At 39.4% G+C, this 24,878-nt stretch overlaps 1 protein-coding gene across 1 annotated transcript in view; it reads left to right on the forward strand.

Annotated features, from left to right (window-relative positions):
- SNX10 (sorting nexin 10) overlaps window positions 1-16,479 on the forward strand; it is a 31,155-nt gene extending 14,676 nt beyond the window's left edge. The window contains exons 2-6 of the mRNA XM_008583489.1: window positions 1,367-1,453; window positions 4,851-4,951; window positions 5,374-5,472; window positions 13,967-14,179; window positions 14,629-16,479. Coding sequence (XP_008581711.1) covers window positions 1,367-1,453; window positions 4,851-4,951; window positions 5,374-5,472; window positions 13,967-14,179; window positions 14,629-14,710 — 582 coding nt within the window. The 3' untranslated portion in view covers window positions 14,711-16,479. The remainder of the gene's footprint in view (window positions 1-1,366; window positions 1,454-4,850; window positions 4,952-5,373; window positions 5,473-13,966; window positions 14,180-14,628) is intronic.
- Window positions 16,480-24,878: the final 8,399 nt, after the last annotated feature.

Raw genomic sequence — 24,878 nt, forward strand, 5'->3', positions numbered from 1 at the left:
GGTGCTGATAACACCAAGGCCATGGGTTCTGATCCCTATATAGGGATGGCCGGTTAGCTCACTTGGGAGAGTGTGGTGCTGACAACACCAAGTCAAGGGTTAAGATCCCCTTACTGGTCATCTTAAAAAAAAAAAAAAAGAAAGAAAAAAAAAGACTTTTTGGAAGATTAAGTCATAATTCCTATATACTGAGGATAAGCAGTGGGACAGAAGTCTCGAATGCTAGAACAAAGTGTATGCTGCCTTACAAGGTGACACTTGATAAGAAGCAAAAGTTATTTTCAGGAAATGTGGACTGTTTTTCTGCTTTTAAAACATCTGTATTGAAAACTCTCATTTTATTATCTGCATTTTGTTATGTCTATTTTCTTTGTCTAGAAACCCCATGATCTTTCTTACTCTAGAGTGTTTGCAGCCTGCCTCTCAGATGTGCCAAAATAAAGCAGTAAGAGATGCCTGCATTTCAGCCTTGAAGCCCCAATTTTAACAAAAAGTGAAAGTATTTAAACTTAGCACATTTATGATCACTGAGTAAATATGTTAGACTTTAAAATTTATCACGCTAAACATAGTACTTTTTTGCTGTATGTCTTCATATTTTTAAACTAAACCTATTTAGCAAAGAGCACTTTTTGAAAAGTAGTTTTAAATTTTACCCCATATTTCCTATTCTTATGATTTTTAAAAAGAAAGAAACTGATCCACTGTGTATGTTTTTTTTAACCTCTCTAACTTTTACCTATAATACAAGGATATTATGAAAATGAAATGATTTAATGTATGGGAAATATATTTTTAAGACAGAAAAACATTGTGTACAAGAAGATGTGCATCTTTCCATTGATAAGTTATTTCTGCTTATTCTCGTGAGGCTGGTTGCAGGCACAAAGTCAGTTTCAATGCTCATTGCTTACTTCTCACATGACTGTTGCTAGCATTTCTTATTTGTGTCCTAGGAAGCGATTTACCAGGCAGGGTCTGTAGTTTTAATTTAGAGAGACAAGGAAAGTAAGAAATGACCACTTTTAAAATTTGAGAAAAATATGAACCTATTTTTCATGATTAAAAATGAAAAAGCAGTTTTAGAGTTTATTTTCTTATTTGTCTCAAAATAACCTGTAAGACTATCTAACAGTGTGCCCCACTCAGTTTTGCATTATTTTAAACATTCCGTTTGTGGCAAAAGTGTTTTCTGGACTTGCCTATGGTGCCTGATTCATTAACTTTACTTCTTGTTTTTTAAAGGATTACAAACACATTGCTTAAAACTCATTTCAGTTTTGGTTTTAGTACAGTCATCTCTCAGCTCTCTCCAATTCTACTTGCAATTCTGAAACATATTTCTTTGTTTATGATGCCATTACAGGAATTTGTAAGTGTCTGGGTTCGAGATCCTAGGATTCAGAAGGAGGACTTTTGGCATTCTTATATTGACTATGAGATATGTATTCATGTAAGTATGCAGTCAGTAGTCAATAGAAACAGTAATTTTTAGTGTATGTTTTTTATGAGACACTGTGATATACTTAAAATTTGTAAAAGTTTTCCTGATTCAAAGAACTAAATTTAATGATCACAACTAATGCTGGTATCTTAAATGAAGTAGTAAAACGGTTCCTAAAGTTGAAAAATTACTTATTTGAAATTCTATTGTACTTTTGTTAATGTTAATATTTTAATGTTTTCTGCCTTCATGTATGAAAATGTGAATATATCCAAATTTCATGGTTAAAGAGTATTTATAGCTCATTAATGATATTTCTTTATGATCTGCTGTTGCATATTTCTGGATAATATAATGCCCAAGAAATCTTAAATTTTGAGAGGAGGTAGCGTTCTCTGGAAAAGAGGCTTGCAGTGTTTTGTATATAGAATCAGAAAGGAAATGAATATGTGTAATTTCCTTTGTCTCAGTTCTGAGCAATTAATGTGATAAGTAGGCAACTAGAGATGATACACCTCGTTTGGATACTACTGTATCACAGTCTCTTGAACTGTGTAGTGTGTAGTCTTTTGGGATCATTTTGAACAAGGGTCAACAAACTTTTTTGGTAAACAATAAATATCTTCAGCTTAGTGGACTGACGATGTAGTCTCTGTCACCACTACTTATTTCTGCTGTTATAGTTTAAAAGCAGCCTTAGGCAATGTACAAATGATCATTTAATCTTCTCATTGTAAATAGTTAAATTGGCATATTGGACACACAAATACCAGCCATGAAACTTTCTTTTTTCTCCTTTTTTCCCCCGTTTTCTTTCAATGGTCCCCAAATTAGAAAATAAAATGAAAACTCAGAACAGCTTTTTTGATGATCATCTTGCAGGCCATTGCCAGGATATACTGTATATTTTGACTTTGTTTTGCCTTTATTTGTAAGCTCACACCAGAGATACGTTCTTTGTGGAAAATTATGAGCATATAAGAATAAGCATTTGAAATAAAATTCTTTAGTTGCTTTTCAGTTTTCTCTTTAAAAATCTGTGAATTCTTACCACACACACTGTATGGTAGGCGTGAAATTTAATTATTCTCAGGAGTTAATGAACGTATAGATTCTTCTGTGCTATATGAGTATAAATAGTGTGACATGAATTCATAAGTCTCCATCTGGAGCCAGAAATGATGGGTTCCACCAGTATTATTTGGTGGTGTTCTGGCACTTCTCTGAAGTGCTCATAAATTGACAGTGAATACATCTTCTTGGCTTAGTGGATAGCAGAAACAAGCAAATAGATTTAGAGGAACTTAATCAATTAGTGATCTCAGTATTGTCTAATCCTGAAGAGACTTCCGCCTGTCATACAATTAGAAGTGGACGGAGGGCTAGAGAGTTCTAATCGGCCTCTCGTACATACTATCCCCATAGAGCTTTGCAGGTAGAGAAGCTGGTGTTTAACTTGTTTAAATTAACCTCAAGGGAAATGATATCAAGCAACTCTGAAATCTTAACATTTACTTGGATTTTAAACTAGAAGACTGTAGAGCTGAGTAGTTCATCATATATACTCTTCTGAACCTGTCCTGCAAGGGAAGGACTTAGACGTGGGTACTTTAAAACATTCTTGGAAAAATAGAAATGAAAGATAATACAAATCTTTCCATGAACTTTTAGAAGTACTCATGTACAGGGACCTTAGTCTGGTGTAGATTGCAGGCAGATCTTTAGTTATCGACATTCACAGTTATTGTGAGCAGAGAAATTAAAGGTGATTTGAATTGACCCAGCCTCTACCTGGATGTCAGGAGTGTACAGGGACCTTAGTCTGGTGTAGATTGCAGGCAGATCTTTAGTTATCGACATTCACAGTGATTGTGAGCAGAGAAATTAAAGGTGATTTGAATTGACCCAGCCTCTACCTGGATGTCAGGAATCCCTAGTCTGCCTGCAGAGTGGTCTGGTACTGTCTAGGGAGAGGGTAGTGAGAAGATCTCTGTCCAAGCCTCGTTAGGGCAGTAATTCAGGTGTGACATGCCTTGCTGTCTTAGACCCCAAGGAGCATATTAGAGTGAGGCCCTGGTGTGCTCTGAAATCCGCCCAGAGAATGGTATTGTGCCCCAAGCTCCTTCCAGTGTGTTTTGCTGCCATTGTGTCAAGATTGGTGGGATTTAGAGCAGTGGCTACTTTGGGGGTGATTCTCTTGACATCTGCATTCTGAGATTTTCTGAAGTTTATAAAGTTCAGGAATACCAGGAACTGTGCATACATTTCATGGGAACAGTTTAAAAACTAATGCACATGATTACTTAGATTTCCCAAGGGAAACAACTGCTGGGCTTATTAAGTGATAGAATAATACTTTCTGAAATAATACAAATCTTGGGGGCAAAACCAAATTGTTTCTCATTTGGTAATTTAAGTATTATGGAGTAGAATTTTGAAATAAATACAGAAAATAGAGATATTCTTATTTTTAAAAACCAGGAGACACAAAGATTTGCTAGTCTCTTGTTTTACCCAAAGGAGAATATTTACCTGTTTTGTGATTACCCAAAGGAGAAGCATTGCAGTTTAGCTTAGGATGGGGATGCTGCAGGTGGCTTTTTCCAAGTCTGCCTTAGGGTGGCTGGAAGGAAACTCAACGTTGAGTAACTGCTACTAGTATCAATAGATAACATTTGTCAAGTGCTTATCATCAGTCCTCATAATTACCCTGTGAAATAGGTATGTACTAGTTCATCCCTGTTTTTCTACTCAGGAAACTGAAATTTAAGTGACTTGCCCTGTCACAGCAGAGCCAGGACTGGAGTTTGGGTCTACTTGCTTGTCCCCGTGCAGCACGCACTGCTCTGTAATGAGGGTCACATTCCCTCCTACATCTAGAGAAGGGAGGTGCTGTCCTCTAGTTAAAAACTGATTTCAGGATTCCTGGCGATTTGTGTGATCTGTAGGGATAGCCACATTGAGGACGTGAAGACCAACGTCTGATGTAACAGTCTGTGAGGTGGTGTCTAATCCCCAGACTCCTCCAACTGTGTGGATGGTGTGAAAGTGCAGTGGGTGACCCTGAGCTCTTCTTGGTCATTTGTACTTTAGGATTTACTTATTTTGTATGATTCATCCTTGAAAGCAATGCTCATAGTTTGGTGAGCAGGAGGCTTCTTCAGGACCCAGGGACTGGCCGGTCACGCCTTGCTCCAGGACAACACCGCTCATTGCTGTCATCCCAGCTGTCTTCAGGGCTCTTGTGTTGGTGGGTTACATGCAAGATTTCAGAGTACTGGCATAATGTAAATATATTTCTGGTGGTCTCTATAGAGTGAATATTGGAATCATACTGCAAGTTATAGATATAAGAAAGGCATTATTTCCTCAGATGAGGCTCATATTTTTCTATTCTTCTGTACAGACTAATAGCATGTGTTTTACAATGAAAACGTCCTGTGTACGAAGAAGATACAGAGAATTTGTGTGGCTGAGGCAGAGACTCCAGAGTAATGCACTGCTGGTGTAAGTGATTTAAAGATTATATTGAGGAGACTTGGTTACTATATTCAATATTTAAAAATTTATATGCATTAGGACATATAGGATAGGAAGGATTTTATAGGGTTTCTTCTTGATTGCAGTATATAACTTCAGTTAATTTTGTAGTTACTGCATCTGAATTTCAAATTTATCACTTGAATTTTACCGACTTTTATGGGTATTGACCATGAAAGACCTCAGAAATGTTTAAAGGTGGGTATTCCTTTAAGTTAACTGATTTCCTCGTACTCTTATTATAAACTATGTAATATATAATAATAATTATATAATAGCTATGTGATAATTATCATCATGCATAATTTGCCTTCACTTTGAAGGATTTCTTTAAACTACTTTTTAATTTTATCATTTTAAAATGTGTTGGTTTTTTCCTTTCCCATAAGACAACTGCCAGAACTTCCATCTAAAAACCTGTTTTTCAACATGAACAATCGCCAGCACGTAGATCAGCGTCGTCAGGGTTTGGAAGACTTCCTCCGAAAGTAAGTGTACAGAAACTCTTGTGTCCAGAGAAGAGATGTGAGCAAAGGGCTTTGCAAGAGTTGAGCGATCATCGCCAGCACGTAGATCAGCGTCGTCAGGGTTTGGAAGACTTCCTCCGAAAGTAAGTGTACGGAAACTCTTGTGTCCAGAGAAGAGATGTGAGCAAAGGGCTTTGCAAGAGTTGAGCGATTATGTGGGAGAATATTAGTTTCTGAAATGCTAATAATCTGCTCTAGAGCGAATCTCAGTAGTTCATTCCCTATGTTAGAGCACCATCTTGTGGTCACATCATATGGTACATATTTGGGACCAAATCTTCTAGGAGGAAAACAATTAACTAACTGAGTCGGGTAATAAATACATGGTCCCTTAAGCTATAAAGCAGATCCAAATTACTTGAGAGTTTAGCTGACAAAAGTAAAATTTGCAAGGAAACAAATGTGCCTTATTGTAAAAAGGCATTTCCTTTTTTCTTTTTTTTTTTTAAAGATGACTGGTAAGGGGATCTTAACCCTTGACATGGTGTTGTCAGCACCACGCTCTCCCAAGTGACCTAGCCAGACATCCCTATATAGGGATCCAAACCCGTGGCTTTGGTGTTATCAGCACCACACTCTCCCAAGTGAGCCACGGGCTGGCCCTAAAAAGGCACTTCTTAAAAACTGTTTTCATTTATGACATTTAGGATTGACAAACCAAAACCAGCTCTACGATGGGCTGCTAATACCCTTCTGAATTCCTCTAAATGGATAGTTCAACTCTAATATTTGGAGGGAATGTTTATAAAGGAGTATTTGGTGGCATTTGAATAGTCTCAGTGGGTTATTAACTCTGGATTACTCTGCGACGGTGGGTACTGCAATTAAAGCTGCTTGAACTCACAGTACTGGGATTTCCCTTCTTTCCTCACTCTTTGGGATGCTAGAATACCTATTCCACAGGAGGCTGTGTAGCACGTTGATTTGCACACAGACTCTGAGGCCAGGCTGCATGGGTTCAAATCCTGGCTCTGCCCCTTTATAAATTGGGGGCTTAGGCAAGTCTTTTACCTCCTCTGTGCCTGTGTTTTCCCGTCTATAAAACTGAGCAATAATAGCACCTGCCTCATAAGATTGTTGAGGATTATCTAAGTTAATGAATGCAGAGCACTCACAACAGTGTCTGGCATATATATGTTGGCTGTTATTATTTAATGCACTTATACATGAAATAGCTTTGAGCTTATTTTTCTAATTTCCCATTTTATAGGTAAGGAAATAGGCTGAGTCATATGACTACTAGTTAGTGGCAGGGCCCAGTCTCCTGGACTCTCATTCTTTTTTAATAGCTTCAGGACCTGAAGTCATCTCCTTTTGAGTTCACTAAGTAGGACCTTAGAGCTAGCCTGAAAAAATATATTGCCTTCTCCCCACATGGCTCACTAGAAAAGGGTTTGGGTATTAAGTATGCACATGAATATTAATATCTATTTCTATTAGGTTAACTTAGTGCCTTACCTTTGAAGGGGTCATAGAGATATACAGAAAGATCCAAGATTATAAACTGAAGGAAGGTAGGGAAAGGAAGAGAAGCCTGAGGGATAAAAATGAGAAGAGACCCTAAGAACGGATTAGTGGAGACAAATCCTCTGAAAACATTCCAGTGGTATTCTTTTGGGTATGACAGAACAAAGATCTAGTCAAGTTTTTTCTGCCCTTTCCCTTTGGGAACAAGCTGTGATCTTAATTGTCACTTCTACGAGGCCCAGGTGGCTGATGCATCTCAAGTTTGCAGAGCAGCCTGTCACTCCAGATTCTGCTCTGGGGATGCTGCAGCCAGGCCGTCTCCAGTGAGGCCTGGCAGGGGTGGCTGAATCCCACAGTCCCTGCCAGCACTGGGGAGCTGCTTGTCTTCTGTAGAGAAGTCACCTTATTTGAGGTCAAAGGATAGCACATGTCTCTGTATTTGTGTTGCTAGTTAAAGGACGGGCATGCGTTTTTGACTAGGAATTACTCCATTGTTTTGAACATAAGCTTTCCTTCCACAGAGGATCTACCAAAATTAATGACCCAATGAGCGTTATTCAGCCATAGCAGGGTTATGCTTACATTAGGTTTTTTTTTTGTTTTGTTTTTTTGTCTTTTGTCTTTTTCCGTGTCCGGCAACGGATCGCAACCCTCAGTGTTGCCCCCGTACCGGACCGGGGACCGGCAACGGGACCGCAACCCTCGGCGTTGCTCCCGCGCCTCGCTCAGCCAGTGAGCGGGAACCGGTCCGTATGTGGGATCCGAACCCTCGGGTGGGAGCGCCACTGCGCTTCCCAAGCGGCGCACTATCCAGTGCACCACCGGGCCGGCCCCACATTAGGTTATTTTTGCACAATGTATTGTTTGGCTGTTTGCTGGTCATATTTGATGCAGATATCATAGTGGAAAGTGTCCTGGTTCAGGGACTCATTGAAAAGCTGAGTTTCAGGTCTCCCATGAATCTTGACTCCCAATTTTTTTCTAGCTACATGACCTTGGAAAAGTCATTTAATTCCTTTTAGCCCTGGTTTGCTATAGATGGGATAATATAACCCATGCATTGCCAATCTCACTGAATCGTGTTGTTCAGATGATGGCTTGGAAAGGACCCTGGAAACCATGCAGCAATCCTTCATTCAACAGATATTTATTAAGTGACTGCTTTGGGCTGGGCTGTGTACCGCGAGGATAGGACTGGACAAAATGGACACAAGTCTTTGTTCTCTTGAAGCTTCCATTCTAGTGGGAAGAGCTATATGTGGATCAAGGGCTATAGCTTAATTCATTAAAATTGGATCTGTATTACATCCAGAAGTCAAATCATGGAACAGACACTGGGTTCTCTTGTGATATTATTTGTCTCACTATGGCATGTGGACATTTGTCTCCAAGCTAATGAGTTTCACTTTAAAGATGAAAGTTGCTGCTTCTATGTGGTTTATGGCTGAAGGAAGCAAGGAGTCTCTAATACCACACTTTCGCTTCAGGCCTCCCTAAACTCTGTGGCCTCCCTCATCTTCCCCACTCTCCTTTCTGTGTCCCTCAGATTCTGATGTGCAGCTTCCTGTTCTTTGTCCTTTGTGTAGAAGTAGCAACCTGCCTTCCATGTCATTGCCCCTGGTGCCCTTCCCCCACTCCAGCCCAAGGCCAATTTGGGAAACCAAATGCGACATGCATCTCAGCACTGTGTCCAGCTTAACGTCCTCTGAGGCTCCACTTGTTACCCATTAAGTAGGGCGACCCATCAATAGCTTGTACCTTGTTTGTAGAGGAACTTTAGGAACCACAGCATTAAAGCGTGGAATATACTTTCACTGTAGATTTTTGGCATGTATTTTTAAAATTTGGTTTTTAAAATTATAAACTAGAGGAGCCGGCCTGCGGCTCACTCGGGAGAGTGTGGTGCTGATAACACCAAGGCCCCGGGTTCGGATCCCATATAGGGATGGCCGGTTAGCTCACTGGGTGAGCGTGGTGCTGACAACACCAAGTCAAGGGTTAAGATCCCCTTACCGGTCATCTTTAAAAAAAAAAAAAAAAAAATTATAAACTAGAAGCACTATATATGTTCAAACCCTATGAAACCAAAATGTCTTCCTGTATGTGTGTTTGTGTATATACTGTTTTTTTTTAAAATTTTAAAGTTATTTGTGAAATAACATATTTAATAGAGAAGTACATATCCAGGCTGATCTTTGTTGAGTAATTAGTAAATTGTTTCTTTGAGTGACAAATAAGAACAATTTCTACCATTTATGGAACACTTGCTACATGTTTGTTTCAGTACTTACAATAATCTTAGGATTGGGTATTATCACAATACTATAGTTTCCTAAGGAAACTATAGGAAAGGTAGAGATACTGTATTAATCCCAGGAACTGGCAAGTTTATAATTAGCAGAACTCTTAAACACTAGCTAAATTTGGTCAGCATTACTGAGATTTTTCAAATATATTCATTTTTCTTCAGGCTTGATTATAATGTCTCTTTTGTATTCTTTCCCCTGACTAATTATAAATTGAAAGTCACTTCTAATAGTTATGGGAAGAGAAAATTATAGACTAAAATTATAAACTTTGTTGGTAAGTCTCCAACTAGGAATAACGGGATTCCTACTAATTTTTTAGGTTTGAGTGGGATTTTAGATTTGAATGGGATTTTCAATTTAGGTTTGAATAGGTTTATTAATGAATGGGATCCAACTTTTCTTTTTACTGAATTTTTCCCATTAATATAACCACATTTATCCTACAATTTAGACTTTTGTGTTATAGTTTTATATTTCTTAAAAATTTAAGGACTATTGGGCCGGCCCGGTGGTGCACTGCTACAGTGCGCCACTTGGGAGCGTGGCGACGCTCCCGCCGAGGGTTCGGATCCCACATACGGACCGGCCGCGACACCGAGGGTTGCGATCCCGTGGCCGGTCCCGGTCCAATGCGGGCGCAACACTGAGGGTTGTGATCCGTTGCCGGTCACGAAGAAAGACAAAAAGGAAAAAAAAAAATTTAAGGACTATTAAAGATTTTTACAAAAAACTACCACTGAAACATTATAGCAGTTTTAAACACACAATTTTAATAAGTCTTTATGTTCAACAGAGGGCACTACAGCACAAATCATGAATGTCTTGAATGAGGATTTATAGGTTTTATTTATTTATTTTTCATGGGGAGAGGCAAACAGGCTGAGTTAAAAAAAATTTTTTTCTTCATCAAACTGCTAACCTTCCACACATTATACAGATATGTATATATATCTATATCATTATATTGGATGACCCAGGACACCCGTAGTTAGGATTAAATGATTTTGTGTAGCTATATGTTCTCAACTAAACCAATATATAATTCACCTAATAAAATGATGTTGAGGGAAACCAGATTTTCATCTGTGTTCAATTCAGGGAAAAAAGAGGTTTTGCTTTGTTTAAAGTTGTTATGGGAAAAGAATAACTTTTGATTTACATTTTAAATATCTTTTCAGAAATTCCTTTAAAATTCTCAGGTCTATATTTTGTTCCTTTTATAATGGCTTGAAAATCATGTATTTATTTTTATGGAGGCTTCTAAAATAACATTTTATTGACTGTTTTACAAAGTACTCTACATTAAGTTTGAAGTTGATTTTCTTTTTTTTTTGTCTTTTTCCGTGTCCGGCAACGGATTGCAACCCTCAGTGTCGCCCCCGTACCGGACCGGGACCGGGAACGGGATTGCAGCCCTCGGTGTTGCTCCCGCACCTCGCTCAGCCAGTGAGCGGGAACCGGTCTGTATGTGGGATCCGAACCCTCGGCGGGAGCGACGCCACGCTTCCCAAGCGGCGCACTATAGCAGTGCGCCACTGGGCCGGCCCTGAAGTTGATTTTCTGCATTAGATTTGTTTGTGGAAAATGTGGCACAAATATGACTAAGGAAAAATAGGATTTAATATTATGATGATGGCAGTCTCAACACTCTGATATATAGTAAACCAAATAGTACTCCAAGTGAGCTAATTATGCTCACTGAACCAGATGGGAAAACATTCCCCAAATTTTGCATTTTAATTTCCAGAATGAAATATCTGACCACAAAACAAAAAGCATAAATACATATAGAAACTTATGTTTGCTTTTTTAAAACTCAGACCCTTGGAGTATGATGACATAAAGTTAGCCAGTGAGACATAGAGATTCCAAAAACCAAAACTGGGCTGAGCGGCAGACACACTTTTTGAACTCTGGGCCTGTGTGAGTGTTCACTCCCTTCCCAGCCATATCCTTTTTTCCACTTTTGAATTGTGAGCTGGGTGGGCCTGCCTCCCTCTCTTCACCTGTGTGTCCTCCAGATGGCAGCATTAAGCAGGAAAGAGAAACACTGGGAAATAATGAGTCTAATGTACAATAAAATTGGAAATTGAATTATAGCTCAAGAAAAAGGACAGTAGCCTTGAGGTCCCGATCAACCTGGACTCTGATCACTTTTGTTTGCTGTACCCATGTGTTAGGTTGCTAGCAAGTTAATAACAGCGCGTGAGCAGTTCAAGGCTCAGTAGAATTGCTTTAGACATGAAATAAAGCTAAAATGAATTTGTGTCCAATATCATTGGCATTAGTGCTCATTACTTTTGTGGTGTAATGCCTCAAACCATCTAAAATCAATTTTAAAGATTACCCATTATTTTATAAAGAAAATAAAACACATTTCCAACAGAAACAGAGCAGTGAGTAAAGTCCTATGAACAGTTACTGTACTATGGTTGGCAGGAAACCACTTACAGAAGGCCACAGGAAATGCTCTGCTCAAACTTCACAGCAAATGCAAGATAATAGTAATGGGTTTTTGCTATGTAACTCTTCTCTTAATTTGAAATATTTAAAACAAGAATAATAAACATTTGTAAATGTAAGGAGTAAATCTTGAAGAGTAGTAAAAGGGATTTACTATTTGGCTACTTGTACTTGGTAAATTAATCTTTATCATGTGACATGGTCATATTCTGGGAAGATCCAGGGCAGAGGACACAGGAGGAGAGGAAGTATTTAGTAGCTTTGCTTGAGATAGTGTTATAAAAGCACGAAGGTTTTAGTTTTCCTTTTAGTAGACCAGTAAAGAATATTTTCTCAAACTACATTTGTAAGCCTATTGAATCAAAAGTGACAGCTAGATTTTGTTTTTCTTTTTTTGTTTGGTGTATGAAGAACCGAACCCTTAACCTTGGTGTTACCAAGCTGCTCACTAACCAACTGAGCTAACTGGCCAGCCCCTTAGATCTTGGTTTTGATACACTGTACATCTTTAGACATTTACCTCCTTGAAAAATGATTGTTTTATTTTGAAGAAAAGGATTTGGTGTTCTACTGACTTTGGATTTTAACTAAGTTGGTATTAATGGCCAAAAGAGATTTGCTTTTCTAATTGCTTGTTTAAACATGCAGAATATAAGGTAAGGTTCTATTGGTCTGAAATACATGATCTGTTTTTCACAGATCTCTACATGAAAAATCTCATGTTAGGCAAAACTGTACTTGGGTTTTAGTGTTCTGGTTTTGTACCCTACGTTTGGTCTTAGTGTCTGCTGTTATATCATTATTGAACTATTTAGAGAGATTGAATTATCATAGTCAAAATCTTTGCTAGTAAGATAAAACCAGTTTTTGTTTAAATATAAGGGTATAATTTGACTTAATTTCCTATTCTAAGCCATGAATTTCAGGAAAAACATCCACTGACAATATGAATCTGAGCATGTGTAAATTTTGCTACAGGATCGTTTTTAATCCTCTGTTTAGTTCTGATGCACTGGTTCAAATCTGTACTATCTTTGTAAACTTTGATCTTGAATGTGGGAAGAGCAGTATGTACTTATCACAAAATTATCATATTTTAATTGTATGTATGGTAAAATTGACTGGGATCATTTTTATTTCGTTGCTTATTTTGACAACAGAGATGCAGTGCCGCTGAAGATTTGGGGGAAATTTCTAGTCAACCTTAAGTATTCAAAAAAAGGTGCCTCTCAAGTGATCTCTATTAAACATGTACTTATGTACATAGCATACTTGTAAAGTTTTAAAATGTGGAACATGCTGAGAAATGTATTGACTTTTTCATGTAATTTTTAATAGTAGTTGAAAGTTTTGATATTTCATGACAGCCTATCTAATAAAGATCACTGAATTGACAGGCTGCTGGCAGTAAATTTTTTTTAAGTAGAATGAATTTCTATGACTATATAAGCAAAATATTTCCATAATTAATCCACATGGTCATAACAGATGGTTAAATTGAAGAAATGTCCTTGAAGTTATTCTTTTAACAGATGTTCTTAACTATGAGCTTCATGTTTTCACTCACCTAAATTTCTAAATAATTGAATAAAAGTTAACATATGCTTTCATCCCTTTAATGGGCAGAGCCCATAATTGATGCAATTTTGAAGTCCCCTTGTATAATTCTTGTGGAGGCTATTCATTGTTGTGATACAAGATTCTGTTAACAGGGTCAGGCATCTGTTTACTTTTTAACATCAGATGAAGCCAGAAAAGAATTTGACGCTATTCATTCCATTTTTTTCCTGTAATTTCTTCAGTTCTTTTAGCTTTTTTTAAAAAATTAACACATTTAGTTGTGGGAAGTGAAATGCATGATTTTTCTATCTGATATCTAAAGTTCCACTAACTAATAAACTAGATATTGATGTTTCATATTTAAGCATTAAAAACTTACGTTGTTGTGTACACTTTATTTATTTATTTTTTTAAAAGATGACCGGTAAGGGGATCTTAACCCTTGACTTGGTGTTGTCAGCACCACGCTCACCCAGTGAGCAAACCGGCCATCCCTATATGGGATCCGAACCCGTGGCCTTGGTGTTATCAGCACCACACTCTCCCGAGTGAGCCACAGGCCGGCCCCTGGAGATACATTTCTAATGTTTCTCTCTCTCCTACCATAACTGTCCATTCCTGTTCACCGATTATTTTTCCTTTTTTCTTTTACATAGAGTCCTCCAGAATGCACTTTTGCTTTCAGATAGCAGGCTTCACCTCTTCTTGCAGAGCCATCTGAATTCAGAAGATATCGAGGCATGTGTTTCTGGGCAGACTAAGTACTCTGTGGAAGAAGCAATTCAAAAGTTTGCTTTGATGAATAGACGTTTCCCTGAAGAAGATGAAGAAGGAAAAAAAGAAAATGATATAGACTATGATTCGGAAAGGTATTTCCTTGCATTTTGATTTAACGTATACGTATTTATATAACACAGTGCACATATGCATGTATGTAGATATATACGCACACTTCACTTTTTTGTTGATGTAATACTAAGATAATGAAAAAATTAATTGACTGAGATTTTATTGAGCTGTGACAGCTCATCATAGTAGTCTTCACACACCTCCACGCTGAATTAATGAATGCAGTAGAAATTCAATTATCTGCATTCTGATTATGTGACTTTCATTTAGTCAGACTTGAATTATTCGCGTTTAAATTATCTAGCTAAAAAAATATCCAACTGCACTCGAAATGGCTAATTAAAAGTCCAAATTTCCTGTCTCTCTTTGTGACTGGAGATAATTAAAGTTCTCCTCTGTTACTCAGGCTTTGAGTGTGTTGTGAAAACCAATTTCCTCTTTTTATTATTTTCCCCCTCTTCTTTTCCAGTTCATCCTCTGGGCTTGGACACAGTAGTGATGACAGCAGTTCACATGGATGTAAAATAAGTACCGCTCCTCAGGAATCCTGAAAAATAATTGTAATGTTACTATTTTAGGAATAGCAAATTATGTCCAGTCATAGAGAAGAAAGCTTGCTAATAATATATTCTTACCTAAAGCTCACTGTCATGATAGTAGTTATTTAAATTCTTAAAGATGTTGTGCTATTAGTGGTGGTTTTATGTTGTCTTATTTTAGCCACGCTTCTGTGTATAGCTGAAAGCCTGTGAATGCAATACTATCCTTTATAGGCAAACTGTTGGTAAACAAGGTTCTGCCCTGAAATGAAATTATTTATATGTTTAAAAAAACCTAGTTGGTTTTATTCAATTTTAAGACAGGTAAATAGGTAGTATTTAAAATCAAGACGCAGCATTCCTTCTTGTATCAATGGGGCAGTGTTATGATAAACATAGAATACATGATGTTGTAACCACTATTGGACCAGACTCTCCAGACATGTGGCTGATATTTTGTGAATACCTCCCCTGCACTGGCAAATCACTTTGCTTTGGTTGAAATATTTGTTTGATTGAAATATTTTAAGAGTATTTAACCGTTCCAGTATTCTATTTCACACTTAGATGGAAAATGTATCTTATGAATAGAGACTTATTAAAAATAATGTTTACATCTTAGAAAAAACAAATAGTGCTAGTAATTTTACTTGCAATATATAGATTCAGAAATACATTTTCATTGTAGAAAATCAGCTTAAACAAATGGTTTCTGGAAACAAATCATTTGTTTTCATTTTCATTGTGTATTTGGAATTACATGCTAATGGTTTAAAATAAATGTGAAGTTTCTTATCACTAGGTAACTTTCAGTGTCAGTGGTGGTAACTTTAAGTCAGAAGAAGGATCTTAAAAAAATTAATAAATTAATTTTACCAATAAATATTCCCATAGAAAAGGATGTCAGCTTACTAATTTCAGAATTAATTATTCATTTTTAAAAAGCCCTTTCTTTTTAGGCATCTACCTGAAGATTGGTATAATTTGAATAAAATGTCTTTTTTTTAGTGTGCCAAAGATAAGATGTCTGAGATAAACTACTTTGAACTTCAAATTTCAGATGAGGCAGCATTTTCTTGAGATAATTATCCAAGCTTCTTCCTTGCTGAATGGTACAAAACATCTATGTGAAACTAACAGGAAGATATTTTCACATAACTGGGATAACTTGTTGCTTTAATTAAATATTACCCAGCCTAATTGATGGGTAGCAGAGACCGCTACAAAAAGCAGCCTTTTTATTTTAACTAGGAGCTTAAGAGTTATTAAATATTATTTAAAAGTTTTTAAAATGCTTATTTCAAAGAAACAACAGAAAAAAAAAAACCCAACAGAAAACTAAGAACCAACAGAAAAAAATTAAATTTAGAGTAAGAATATTTTCTTTAATTTCTCGTTTTTTTCTTAGTTTTGTCTAAAACATAACTGAACTTCTGTAAATATTTTGATTTAGTGTATCTTGGATCCTGTTATTTTATCATCTAAGACTCCTTATTTTAATACAGGGAAAAAAAAGATTTAGCAATTTCTTATCTTGCTAACATGTAAAGTTTGCCATCTGGGCACTTAAAAGTGATCCTCAGCCCCTCAGCAATATGTATTTAGATTTACAATATTTCTGTTTTGCAGCAGTTTTGAAAAGCATATACTGTGCCACCAATTGTCATATTATTTTTAGATGATATAACATAGCCTTCAAAACTAACATTAAGTAATGCCTAATATTTGGTATGTAAACTTCATGATATCATTGTTTTCACATTAAACATGAAAAAAGTCAACTTTGTTGGATCACTTATTTTATACAAGAGAATATATTTCTTCTGTCTTAAATTCAGTGTGCTTTTGAATTATCAGTAATTTTTTATGAAGAACTTTGGTAAAACTTGCTTTAATATTCACTATAGTAATACATATTTGAGGCTTTTTAAACTTGGTTTGGTTGTTTTGATATTTAAGCACTGGCTTCTTAAAACTGATTTCTTGCAGCTGAGATACTTAGATGAATTCAGCTCCCAATGGTTTTCTTGCTTTGTCTCTTATTTTTCTCTGGCGTATTTTGATACAGCTTTTGTTGGAAAAAGAAAATAATTACTTACATAACCAAACTAAATAGAATAGATGTTTATTTAACACTATTTGTAATGCAACTTAAATTGAAAGAATTCTAATTTGGGGTGCTTTTATGATTTTACATATAAATAGGTGTTTATTTAACACTATTTCTAATGTGACAAATTTAAAGAATTCTAATTTTGGATGCAAAACTGTATTACCCTGGATAATTCTGAAAGGGTAAGTTATTCACCTATAAGCCAGCTTATGTATTTTGTTTTAGGACTGGAATTATATATAACCCAAAGGTGTCAACAACCTGTTACTTAATGCTTCTTTTAAAGTCTCACTTGGAAGAAAGTGATTTAATTCTAGTTAAGATGTCAAGTTTTAAAAATTATTAGGGAAAAACACAAATGTTTATCTTTAAACACCTAATGTCCCTTAAGATATTAAATATTTGGCAGAGTTTTTCAAGCTTAGTTCACATTTTATTGAATAATTAAATATGAACAAATGATATCCAGTATAGTACAGTAAAAGGATAAACTTTCTTCCATTACTATTAAGAATTTAAACAAATTCATTTAGTCTAGCCACAATTACCATTGCATCTAACAGTAAATTGGACGTTTTGAACTGTTAATGTTTTTTTGGCGCCTGAAGGATTCATCATTATTGAGCTGCTGTGATACAAATAAGGTTTTCAGTATTTGAGCTGTAAAGGAAGACACTTTTCCATGAAAGGCCTCTAAAATTTTAAGACAAAAATATCAAAAGCTTATTCTGTTTCTAAATAGTTTTCCTCTTAATATTTAAATTATTTCGTTGGTATCCTATGAATACAATTCAGCATCTTTTCAACGGAGGAAACATTTCAATACAATTTTGTTTTTCTTTGGGATATAGATCTGTTCTTAGTTTATTATACATAAACATATTTCCAACACAAAATGCTGAAATTAGATATTTCAATTTGACATTCAAAGCATAGATACAATTCTCTTTGCAAGTAAAAGTAATAAGAAATTAATACATTTTAATAGAGTGGAGTTCAAAAATTTTAGAAAGATGTAAATAAGCAACAATTTCCTTAAGATTTGGTATATTTACAGAGGATCTTGGCTCTATTCTTTGCCATATGCATCTTACAAACGAGTCACCACTGTCTCTTTAAGCCAGACACAATTGCTGTTCACTCTTACTGGAAACTTTGGTAGATCATTGTTATGAACAGTGCATGGACACTAATTTATTTTAGCTGCGCAAGCTCTGGCAGTTAATGACCCCTTCTCTTTCTCCAAAATTCCAAAAGACTTCTTTTCAAAAGATACAGAGAAAAAAAATTAAGTTACAATTTTGTGCTGAATTTAAAACTCTGGTCTAAAGACACTATGCAAATGGATTATGCTAAAGAGGAAAATACCCTTTCTCCCCCGACGAGATGTGTCGATTCATCCAAAACCCCACACCGCTTGTCTTTGCTGCTAGAGGCACAGCACGGGCGTAACTTGTGGTTGTGTTTTTGCAAGTTTCTTACCTCGGGGCCTTCTTTATAGCTTTGCCCCCCACCCCACCAGCGGTGGCGCTCCCGCGGCTGCACCCTCGGCCGCCTGTTGGCTGCGGCTCGCGCGCTCTCCCCCGCACCGCGTCCCGCACTCGCGCGCTCCCGCCGCCTCCCTCCCGGGTGGCTCCGCCGGCGGCGGCGACGGCGACTGGGTGGCAGGTAGCGAGCCAGCCGGCCTGGGGCCGGTAACCCATGGCAACCGCCCTGGTAACCCATAGCAACTGCGCTGCGGAAAGAAAAAAAACACCCGGGTGGAGGGGGGCGGCGGGTGATGAGTGGGCACCGCAGGCACAAAAAGCCGGCGACGTACCGCACGGACCTGCGGCCCGGCCGCCCCACCGGCCCCGCATTCCCAGGCAGCTCTGGCTGCGTGAGAAGTAGGAATAGTAGTAATAATAAGACGCTGACGCAGAGGGGCATTGGGTCGGGGTGGGGGCGACTGCTGTGGGAGGCAACTTCGAGCACCGATGAGCGTCTGGGTCCCCAGGGCCCCGCCAAGCTGCGAGCGCACGTGCAGCGGGGACCCTGCCGCCCGATGGCTGCGGCGGGGTGGGCCGCGCTGGAACCCGCGGAGGCGGCCTTCCCCGGGCTGGGGCTGAACCGAGTCTTTGTTCTGTCCACGCTTGCCCGCCGCTGCGGCCCCAGCCCCCCGCTCCGCCCGAGAGAGAGGGCGACTACAAGCCGCCTGGGCTTGGGGGAGGGGGTGGCGCCGCAAGCGCCTGGGGACGCGGCGGCGCTGGAGAGAAACCTCAGCGTCCAAATGCCATCTGCATAAGCACTGCACACATTTGGTAATCCCTTTCTTTTTTCGTCCTCCCAGGAGCCTAAAACCTGCCCGGCGGGCGCGCCGTCGCGTCAACCTTCCCCCTCCCGTCTGGAGAGGGAGGGGACAGTCGCGCCTGGTGGCGGGATTGGGCCACTGGGGAAGAAGCGCGTGTCTCTGGGTCCAGAAACCTGGGTCAGGGTGTAGTGCGTGTGCGTGCGTGTGTGTGTATAGGGGGTACGAACGGGAACATACAAGTCCCCCGCCCCATGAGGCCGGGGACCCAGAAGCCAAGCTGTGTTCTTCGCCCCGAAAAAGAGAAGCTCGAGGCCGGTGACCGCCGGGTGCAAAGCCGCTGGCGGACAGGGGGTGGCGCTGCTGGGCCAGTGCGGCGGCGGCCGCCGCTGCCCAAGAACGCGCCGCCTTGGGTCTGGCTAGCTGGCTGTGTCGTGGTGTTAGGGCTCCCAAGTGGAGAGAACCTGCATAGGTTTCAGTCTGTGCTTAGAAGCATCATCTGCTCGCTCGTGTATTCGCAGGCCCCGCAACCCGCAATCAGATGATTCAGGAAATACAACCAGAACGGGTTGTATTCGGTACAGAGCATATATGTGCAAACAGGTCCACAAAGAAATGTAGTGGGGTGAAGAGAGGTTGCGATAGGAATCTGGAGGTTACAATTCTAGGTCGAGTTCTAACTAGCTGTGATTCCAAGCACATTTGATGTTTTAAAAGGAAAAGGTTTGGCCTGGATGGTTTTGAGGTCCTCTGAGACCTCAGTCATTCTACGTGTGTACATTCTAGGTGTGTACCAGTTACAAGTCCAAATAGCAAAGCCATCAGGAATTTCCTTTTTGAAGGCAAAGATCTACACAAGTATAATACACACTCACTTGTGTAATATGCGTTCCTGGAAATGTGAGAATAGATCAACAGTGTTTTATATATCTAGTACTTTTACTGGCAGACAAGGGAAACTGGCTATGTAAAGAATCCTATTTTAATTATTATTTTTTTTTCCTTTTTTTTTTTTTTTTTTTTTTTTTTTCCGTGTCCGGCAACGGATCGCAACCCTCAGTGTCGCCCCCGTACCGGACCGGGACCAGCGACGGGATCGCAACCCTCGGTGTTGCTCCCGCGCCTCGCTCAGCCAGTGAGCGGGAACCGGTCTGTACGTGGGATCCGAACCCTCGGCGGGAGCGCCGCCGCGCTTCCCAAGCGGCGCACTACAGCAGTGCACCACTGGGCTGGCCCTTAATTCTTTTATAAAGAAGAGAATCTTCCCAATGTAAATATTGCTGCCATGTATCTTAGGGAAACTTCATTTACTTTCACAAATATGCACGTTCCAGGTTCCACTGCCTACAGAACACCCGGTATGGAGGAGTCTGTGTAAACTGTTTGAGGTAAAACACAGGTACTTGCCTGCCCTGGGTCCATTCAGCACAATCCCAGCCCTCTGCATAGCGGTGTACTGGGAGCCCTGTGCTTTCATTTAATTTTTTTTTTTTTTTTTAACAAAAGCAATTACAGAAAAGTGCAAATTTAACGTGTGACATTTAACATTTTGCTGTGGCAGCCAGCCTCCCTTAAATGGGGCCTTTCTGTGGAACAACAGGAGCCAAAAGGCCTGGTGTCATGGAGTAATGTAAGACACAATCTGGGCTGCAAATGCACAATGAATCGGGAAGGATTTATGTAATTAATTGACCAGTCTTAACCTGTTATCGTGATGTAAGGAATTTGGAACTCATTAATTTGGGCTCTGACAGATTTCATATTAGAGCTGGCAAATATGGATTGAGCCTCTTATTCTTGTAGCAGCTGGAATTTCCATGACAGTGAGGATTAGTGAAGAAGACCTATTGCCGGAGTCAAACTGCCTTTTTGTAATCAGTAGCCCGGTTCTGCATTAAAGGGATAATGAAAAAAAAAAAAAGAAGGGTAAAGCATATTACCTGGCTGAGGGATGGGAAGGGGCTGGTGTTCACTCTGACAGTATGTGTGTACAGCTCAAGCAGTTGCAGTTGAATGAAAACATTAATTTCAATCATAAAGTTAGGTGGTTTCTCAAGCACCTTGAGAGAAGAGGAGGTAGAAGGGTCTCAGAGTCAGGTTTGGTGGTGGTGTCAAAATTAAAATGGGATTAAAAGACAGAGCCTTTGAATTTCCTCTGTGTGCACACAGAAACTGTATGAAGAAGGAAACAGAAGTCGTATGAGGGGCAAATGGGATTTTTTGGTAATGTCATATCCATAAGTGAGCAATTCAGAGCACTCGAGTAAACTCAGAAGCCACTTCTTATCTCCTGGTCAGAGCTCTTTAGTGGACCCTGAAACCCAGAACTCACACAATGAGCCTTTAGTCAATCTAATCTGTGTCCTCTTCACATTGTATGATGTTTAATGAATCACCCATTTGGAAATGTCTAGTTTCTTTTTTGAGATTTTAAGAAAACCCAGTAAAAACCCAACTTTTATTTTCTGCCCCCTCCACCCCAACAATCAGAAAATTGGTAGGTTGTAAAAAGTTTCCGAGATTTGGGCCAAGCCAGTGGTGCACTCGGGAGAGTGCGGCGCTGGGAGTGCAGCAGCGCTCCCGCCGCGGGTTCGGATCCTATATGGGGATGACCAGTGTGCTCACAGCGCTCACTGGCTGAGCACGGTGCGGCCGGTCTCAAAAAGGACAAAAAAAAAAAAAAAAAAGTTTCCGAGATTAAATGAAATGTTTCTTTTTTTCTTCCTTCACAATAGGTTTCCCTTATTGCTGTGCTCCGTGATAAGGTTAGTATAACTACTGCCGTAGGATCATTAATACAGGAAGATAAGCTAAGTAGCACATTTAAAACATTTGCAGGATATCATTTGCCTCTTCCTGCTGATAAAGAAGGCTTTGGTAACAAATACAGAGCACAGGCACTGAATATTTAACTTTTTAGACAGAAAGCCTAATTGACCTTTCCTAACATGTTATTATTCATAAATACTGTTCAAAGTTGCATACTGACTGCTCTTGAAATATGTTCTTAATTTGTATATTACCTCTTAAAAATTTCCAGTCAAACATAACTTACATTTTAATATAACAAATATTATTATAAATCTTTGCAAAAACAAAAAGATTGCTACCCCTTTTTTGGACTTGACTTCAATCAAATTCTAAAGTAAAGAATTTTCTTTTTAGTTAGTGATAATGGGATTTGATCTATCAATCTTTTCTTGGTACAAAGATTTGTTTGTGATCTTGTTAATGAGTGATTTCTTCAGCTTTGTCTCCATTTAAATGAATGCATAAATATAAACACTAGAAATTTGCATCAATATATTAATGTTATCCTTCACGTTGAGAGCAAAAAGAAAGCTAATAGTTGTTATTGGTATTATTATTTCAGTGGGAAGGCAATGAAGATAAACAACTAGTGATGTGAGCAGGCCTAGGATAACTAGTATAAACCATGACAAGGGCGATTGATAGGGTATATAAACACACTTGAAGTTTGTATGCACAATCTCAGCTCTCACCTAGGCATTTCTCTATATTTTTCTAAAGGATGACTTGTAAGTTGACAGTTACAAGGTTATCAATTCATGTGCTGTGTGTACTGTTTACATATCAGAGATTTGGAATAGACATATTGAAGTGTGATTTACTGGAGAGCATGTTGATCTGGAAGGAAGTCTGGTGAATCAGATTCTGGTTCTGCTGCTTGTAGGTATCCAAAGGCAGCTCTCAGCCTTTCTGGATCTCAGTTTTCTCATCAGAACAATACGAAGACTGGATATAGAATGTCCTAAAGGTGTTTCCTGGAGCACTAGTTGTGAGGGATGCTAATAATTGTTATTAAAAAAAGGCCGGGGGGAGGGTGGGATGGAGGTTTCAATTACATTTCAGACATATTGGATTAAACAAAGTTTAACATCAGTTTTCTGCGGGACTTCTCAGTGCCTTTTGTACATTAATATTCACTGTGAAACTCTTAAGTGTGTGTGTGTGTAGGGATATTGTATGCAGTTTTCCAGAACTGAATGGGAGAAGATTATCTAAACTTCTATGATCCTTTGAATCTTTAATACTTTGGATTCCTTCTCAGAATGGTTAGGGGCACTTGCAATCACCCTAGGTGTTCTTGAGGCCAGGGCGCCAGGACCACTAAATGAAATGGGTTCCCCTTCAGAGACCACCCTTCTGTAGGGAGGCGAGGAGTACAGTGCTAAGTTTAAATCTGTTTCACTACTTACAAGATACGTGACCTGGGGCAAGTCACTTCACCTTTTGGAGTTTGCCACTTCATTCACCACATGAGGATAGTACAATACCAGGGCGGGTGTGAGGTGCCATGCAATCACTGCACATTCCCTCTGCTAGGAAAGGGCTTTTTCATTCCCCCCCATGCCCCAACTCCATGCCCTCTTGCTTGGCTAATTCCTACTCGTTATTCAGGACTCTGATGAAATGTCTCCTGTGCTCTGATGTCTACTCTGACCACACCCTCTACGTCAGGTGCCCTTTCTCAGTGTTTCCGTAGCCCTGCACTGCATGGTTGGGACACCCGTCTGTCTGTCCCTTTCTTCAGGAGTGGTCCCTGGAGGTGAGGACTGCATTTCATCTTTGGCCCCTTCCCCACCCCCCAGCACCAGCCCACAGTTTAATATAGAACATATTCTAGAGTCTGTGATGAATTACTGTTATATGGAAGGCAAAAGACCCACAGGCCCTTCTACCAGCCCCATTCCTGTGGCAGAACCTAAAGAAGGAGCAGAAGAGTTTAGAGCTCGGTAGCAGGTAATTCAGAGATGCATGCCTCCTTCCACCTGGGGAACTTCGGCTGCCCCGAGGGTGAATGGGAGCCCTCTGTGTACCTACTTCCAAGTTATGGTGACTCATTTCCCAGTTCTCTTCAGCAGGAGACCTCTGTAGTGGTGATACAATTGTCCCTTTGTGAGGTCTACCTGGCAGGCAATAAATGCTTTGATGGAAATTACTTTCTTCTTGATAAAAGAGACCTTTAAGGAAATATTCTGGTGAAATATTTCTTTTGGTCACCTCGTTTCTGAGATACTATACGGATAGGTTGAAATACTTATACAGGCAGGTTAGTGCTTTCTCCCAGCATCTGTTTCTATGTCATACAACCCCGTATAAAGCTGAAGCACAGTCTGACTTTTGAAAAGTAATTTAAAGCTTTATTAAGGTCTCCTAAACAGCAGTAAAGGAGTCTCATTTAACCTCCAAACCTTCTAAAATGCCTCTGTCCTCTCTCTCTCTCTCTCCCCCTCTGTATATGCATATCACATTCCTCTTCAGCTTCTTTTCAAACTCTTACAACTTTAGCCTCCTTCTAAATTTCCAAACCCAGGGCCGGCCTGGTGGCGCACTGCTACAGTGTGCCGCTGGAGCGCCGATGGTTCGGATCCCACATACAGACCGGTTCTCGCTCACTGGCTGAGTGAGGTGTGGGCGCAGCGCCAAGGGTTGCGATCCCGTTGCCGGTCCCGGCCCGGCACGGGCGCGACACTGAGGGTTGCGATCCGTTGCCAGACACGAAAAAAGACAAAAAGGAAAAAAATAAAATAAAATAAAATAAGTAAATTTCCAAACCCAGCCCACACTGGCTCATTTTTCTCCGCCTTTCTCCCAACTCTCCATATCTATCCCTCACTCTTCCAGCAGCTCTTGGTGTAGATCTGACTTGGCAGTCTCTGGTTCTCTTGGTTCCTGCCTGCACTAATTCCAACCTATGCAGCCATAGACCGGAAACTAGTCTGGCAAAGATGGGATTCTCCTGAGGGGGGGGGGGT

Source organism: Galeopterus variegatus, unplaced genomic scaffold (genome assembly GCF_000696425.1).
Source record: "Galeopterus variegatus unplaced genomic scaffold, G_variegatus-3.0.2 Scaffold2932, whole genome shotgun sequence".
NCBI lineage: Eukaryota > Metazoa > Chordata > Mammalia > Dermoptera > Cynocephalidae > Galeopterus > Galeopterus variegatus.